The sequence below is a fragment of the Odontesthes bonariensis genome, chromosome 4, assembly GCF_027942865.1.
Source record: "Odontesthes bonariensis isolate fOdoBon6 chromosome 4, fOdoBon6.hap1, whole genome shotgun sequence".
Lineage (NCBI taxonomy): Eukaryota > Metazoa > Chordata > Actinopteri > Atheriniformes > Atherinopsidae > Odontesthes > Odontesthes bonariensis.
This window is the reverse complement of record NC_134509.1, coordinates 4,315,567-4,321,566: the sequence shown is the minus strand read 5'-3', so window position 1 is coordinate 4,321,566 and position 6,000 is coordinate 4,315,567. Positions and strand designations below refer to the sequence as shown.

At 36.3% G+C, this 6,000-nt stretch overlaps 1 protein-coding gene across 1 annotated transcript in view; it reads left to right on the top strand.

The window, feature by feature from the left end:
• Window positions 1–1,047: 1,047 nt before the first annotated feature.
• The window catches only part of LOC142378264 (sphingosine kinase 1-like), a 52,268-nt gene continuing 47,315 nt past the window's right edge, over window positions 1,048–6,000 (top strand). The window contains exon 1 of the mRNA XM_075462558.1: window positions 1,048–1,478. Within this exon, the coding sequence (XP_075318673.1) occupies window positions 1,055–1,478 (424 nt within the window). The 5' untranslated portion in view covers window positions 1,048–1,054. The remainder of the gene's footprint in view (window positions 1,479–6,000) is intronic.

Genomic DNA, 6,000 nt, shown 5'->3' with positions numbered 1-6,000 from the left:
ATTTGCTAAACTCACCAGGAACACCTTTTGTTGCTTGGCGACCTCACTATTCGCCCCCTCGCCAGCCACAGAGGCGGTAAGAGCTGTATGGAAGTTTTTCTGTGCCATCAGTTTGAATATGAATTTTTTAATATTGAATTTTTACAGCATCAAAATCAGACTTTTAATTTGAAAAACCAACAGTGTAAAAAAAATCAACATCTAAAAAAAAAATTCAGTGGAAAAAAAAATTCAACATCAAAAAATTCAATGGATGTTGCGTCTGGTTCTTTTTCCTACAAATGAGCATAAGAAAAAATATTTATATTTTGCATGTCGAGAATAAAGTCGACATGTTGAGAATAAAGTAATTAGATGATGGACCAGAGGAGTTGACTTTTTTCTTGAAAATTCGACTTTTTTCTCAACTTACTTTAATCTCGACAGGCAAAATATAAATATTTTTTCTTATGCCTGGCCCTAATACTCTTCTGTATTTTCCACAGAATTTTTTGAAGTTGAATTTTTTTCCACTGAATTTTTTTTAGATGTTGAATTTTTTTACAGAATTTTTTTTAGATGTTTAATTTTTTTTCCACTGAATTTTTTTTAGAAGTTGAATTTTTTTACACCTTTTTTTTTAGATGTTGCATTTTTTACACCTTTTTTTAGATGTTGAATTTTTTTACACCTTTTTTTTTTAATGTTGAATTTTTTTACACTGATTTTTGTTTTTAGAATTTTTTTTTTTTTTTTTTTACACTGTTGGGTTTTCAAATTCAAAGTCTGATCTTGATGCTGTAAAAATTCAATATTAGAAATTCGTATTCAAACTGATGGCACAGAAAAACTTCCACAGCAGCTGTTATTATTCTGAAATGCAACCGGATGTGGAATGTTTTCCTCTGCAGCTTTTGACAAAGGTCCGAACAGGAGGAGGCTGTCAGTTGCAGGCAGTACTCTCCTCTCTGCTCGCATCATTTCAGGCAGCGAGCTATGTGACACTCTAGCTGCAGCTGTATCCCGGACCCCCTCCCCCCCACCCTCCCATCCCGGCCTCCCCAGTCCGCCCAGGATGGATCACAGGACGGCTGAATCGGACCTCATAACCGCCACCAGTCCTGTCACGTTGTACGGGGAATTCACGCTCTCTAATAACCGAAAAGTCAGGTGTTCCGTAACCCTGACCGAGAGGGACCTGGTTATCCACAGGCTGACATCGGCACCTGCCGGGCGGAACAAGACGGTCTGGAGTCTGAAGGACTGTGTCGGCTGCCGGGCTTACCGGGAAGGTGACAAGGCGGACCCCGCAGCGTACTTTGCAGCGTACTTTTACCCTCTCAGACGCCGCTGGATGAGTTCCGGGGTGTCGCGGCAGAGAGTGGAGCAGTGCTTTCGGCTCGCGGCGCTCCAGGACCGGCACGCGAACCTGGAGGAGGCGGAGAAGTGGGCTCGAGCTGTCCGGGAACGCGCGGCGGTGCAACAGCGCCTCAGAGACGGTGAGTGCGCGTTTAGCAACTGGAAGGGAAACTGTGGAAGTTTTCCTGGGTCATCAGTTTGAATACGAGTTATTGATATTGAATTTTTACAGCATCAAAATCAGACTTTGAATTTGAAAAACCATCAGTGTAAAAAAAATTCAACATTAAAAAAAAATTCAGTGGAAAAAAATTCAACATCTAAAAACAAAATTCAGTGGAAAAAAAATCAACATCTAAAAAAAATTCTGTGGAAAAAAAATCAACATCTAAAAAAAAATTCAGTGGAAAAAAATTCAACATCTAAAAAAAAATTCAGTGGAAAAAAATTCAACATCTAAAAACAAAATTCAGTGGAAAAAAAATCAACATCTAAAAAAAAATTCAGTGGAAAAAAATTCAACATCTAAAAACAAAATTCAGTGGAAAAAAAATCAACATCTAAAAAAAATTCTGTGGAAAAAAAATCAACATCTAAAAAAAAATTCAGTGGAAAAAAATTCAACATCTAAAAAAAAAAATTCTTTGGAAAAAAAATCAACATCTAAAAAAAAATTCTGTGGAAAAAAAATCAACATCTAAAAAAAAATTCTGTGGAAAAACAAATCAACATCTAAAAAAAAATTCTGTGGAAAAAAAATCAACATCAAAAAATTCAACGGATGTTGAGTCTGGTTCTTCCTCCATTTTTTTCCACTGAATTTTTGTTTTTAGAAATAGATTTTTTTTTACACTGTTGGTTTCTCAAATTCAAAGTCTGATATTGATGCTGTAAAAATTCAATATTAGAAATTCATATTCAAACTCTGATGGCACAGAAAAACTTCCATAGAAAACTTAATTGTCGGTCCTCAGTTTTAAGTTGATACGGTTATGAAGCTAAAAATCGAATTGGCTTCCAGTTTCCTCTATCTTTCTTTTCATCATACTCGTTTAATTGGTTGTTAATCAAATCAAATCACATCAAATGTATTTGTATAGCACATTTCATGTACAAAACAATTCAAAGTGCTTTACATAAAATAAAAGCATTGCAGCAGGGAGTGGAAGAAGCATTAAAAGAATAGAATGAGAAACAAATAAAATAATTTAAATGAATTTAAAAACAAGCAACAATCCAGATAAGTTTAAAGATATCGTGCAGATTTCATACATAGACACATGAGAAAAGAAATGTTTTTAACCTGGATTTAAAAATGTCTCCATTTGGTGAAAGTTTAATCTCCACTGGCAGTTTGTTCCACTTGTTGGCAGCATAACAGCTAAATGCTGCTTCTCCATGTTTAGTCTGGACTCTGGACTGGACCAGCTGACCTGAGTCCTTGGATCTAAGAGCTCTGCTGGCTTTATATTCTCTGAACAGATCACAGATTGTAAACCATCAGCAGGATTTTAAAATCTATTCTGTGACTGACTGGAAGCCAGAGTAAAGATTTTAAAGCTGCTGTGATGTGTTCAGATCTCTTAGTCTGGGTTAAAACTCCAGCAGCAGCGTTCTGGATGAGCTGCAGATGTTTAATGCTCTTTGTGGGAAGTCCAGTTAAAAGAGCGTTACAGTGATGGAGTCTGCTGGAGATGAATGCATGGATGAGTTTCTCCTGGTCTGTTTGGGAGAGGAAACCTTTAACCCTGTTGATGTTTCTGAGATGGTAAAAAGCTGCCTTGGTGACAGCTTTGATGTGGCTGCTGAAAGTCAGATCTGAGTCTATGCGAACAACCAATTGCTTAATTATAAAAACTTACAACATGAGCAATAGAACAATTCTTAGAGTTATTTTTTGGATCAATGTGTTTGGGCTGTAAAATTTAAGATAGATAGATAGATAGATAGATAGATAGATAGATAGATACTTTATTAATCCCAATTTGGGAAATTGTTTTGTTGCAGCAGCATACAGTAAAGATATGAAAACAATTAAAGTAAAAACAAGCAAATAGAATAGAATAAAATAAATATAAGATAAAATAAATAAAAATAGTGAATAAACATTCGCTATGTACAAATCTACAGTATTTTTTTTGTTTTGTTTTGTTACAAATCAATCATGACTGTCATTAATCACTTCACGACCATGAGCTGCGGTGGATGGATGGCCTGCTACTCTCCCCTGATGATTAAATAACTGACCACATGATAAGCACCCTGTCTCTGATAGTGTCAATCACTCAAGTGGTGAGTCACTGAAGACAGGTTAATGTGACTAATCAGTCATTTCTTGGAATACACACCTCTGTCTTAATTTCTTTTCTTTAAATGTTTACTGAGCATAAACTGTTCTCAACCCTTTATCAGCTCTGCCTCTTGTTATTTTTTTACTTAATCCTTAAATCAAATGAGCAAGAGGACAGGTCCGAAGCAGTCAGTCCAAGGAATCTAAGCTTATCCGCTCTGCTTTGTCATTACCTTAGGGTCTCTGTCTAAAGGCAGCAAACTCGCTTGGTCACTGTCTCAGGTTACGCTCCAGGGCGGTCAAATCACAATATGTCAAAGCAAATAATTACTGTCTTGAGTTACCAAAAGTCTCCTCTTTCTTCTTTTGACAATGACAGGCAGTGCAGAATCGCAGCACATTTAGTCTCGTTAAAAATACATTTGTGCAAATGGGAAAACGCTAACTAGGTCACAGTGTGCCACTGATACCACAACTGTGTGTGGGACAAAGTTTGTAAAGAGACAGCTTAGTGAGAGAGACAGATAATGAGACAACTCGTCTTAAGAACTCACCCATTACAGGGTGTAGGAGCCTGGGTCCTGTTTTGGGTTTGGTGTTGGATGGCTATTTGAGTTTGGATGTGGGAACGTGATTTGGGTTGATTTGTCTCGGGAGACTTTGGTGTCAGGAGTCAGTGTGGTCGGGCAACTTGGAGTGGAGCCACACAGTTTTTTGACCTTTCCCTCTCACTGTCAATTTCTTTATTTTCTCATATTGGATTATGGATGTAACATTTTTCGTTTTGTGGAAGTAAATTGAAGACCATAAAAAAAGGATCTTGTGGAGTTTTTCATTTCAATCGAGGATGTGGATGACGGGAGAGAGAAGAGCGTCAAGCTCATGGCTTCAATAAGGAACCTACACAGGGAACTTCCTATTCGAGTCATCACACCTGATTCCACTGCATGACCTCTGTGCACCTATTTGATACTCAGATGTTTCTCAGGTGTCTTTTATGTTAAACAGGTTTGTTTGCAGACTGGGGTTACTGAAATGTGAGTCTCCCACACCAGTGGTATTGTTTTATTCATGTGAGGTGTACACTGAAAAAAACAACTCATAAGATTTACTTAAAAAACCCTTTGTAAGTATTTGCACTCAGATGATTTAAGTAATATTTAATGCTGCAATATCAAGTAAATTTTACTTACCATAAAACAGTTTTGAAGATATTAAGTAACACTTACTTAATTACATCTAAGTTTTAAGTTATATTTATTTAAACAAATTAAGTAAAGTCTACTTGTTTTTCATAGGCAGGAACATCATTTTACTCAAACTTTTAAGTAAAGTTTATATATCTGTAGTATTTGCTGTTATGAAGTAACTTAGTAGATTTTAACGATACACTTTCAGAGTAAAGTTTATGTAGTATTTCTAGGTTTATGTACATACAACTATTAAACATTTAAATTGTATGAGGAAACCTAAGTAAAACTTACTCTTTCCCCATAATTCATGTATTACGTTAATAAAATGTTTAATTTTACTTAAGAAGCTCTAGTTCTTACTGAATCTTAAAAATACAAGTTAGAAATTAAGAGTTACTCTAATAGAGTTTACTTCACCAAAAAGTCCCTTTTTTCAGTGTGTTGTATTTCATGCAATTTGGAGAGAGTATTGCATGTAACAAAGGGAACATTTTACAGCTGAATCTCTTACATCTATTTTTACCCCAAGTAGGCAGCATTTTTAAGATTGAAGGTGGTGTGAAAGGGGTTAGTTACTGTGGTTGATTTTCTTTTTTACTCATTTCCTGCTCGCTGCATTTCAAACTAGTCATTTTGCTCTCAAAGGGAGGAAGTCCAGAATACGCTGCATGTCTGTGGTGTGTGCATACGGAGGAATAACACGAAGAGACGTGACGGGACCCTCGTCTCAGTTCCTGCTGCTTCTGGGTTACTGTAAGCTGTCAGGCCCTCAAATCAAGTTCCCCATAAATTAATTCTTGTTTTCACATTGACACCTCAGCTGCATTGCCAAGTTTTTCATCAACAGTAATGATTCATGGTTGTTGATGAAAGCATTAAATGCATCAGTGAGGGTATTATTGTAAGTTAGGCAATGGTAGCAGGCGTAGTGGATAGAGGTACAGTTTTGATAAAAATGGTCATATTTGGTTGTCTTGGAGTCTTTCTGCTGATACCAGCAAGGATCAAAGTGTTTGAGGTTAGATTATAGCTTCCCTAATGTTTAGGTTACATCAGCAAGCTTTGGTTTCTGAGATTTATAAAGCTGTTGTAGCCTAATTTGTTTCGAGATCATTCAATAGTTTTTTTTTCCACCAAAAAATGACAACGTTTTTATTTTGTCATCTTTTTTTCCATCTC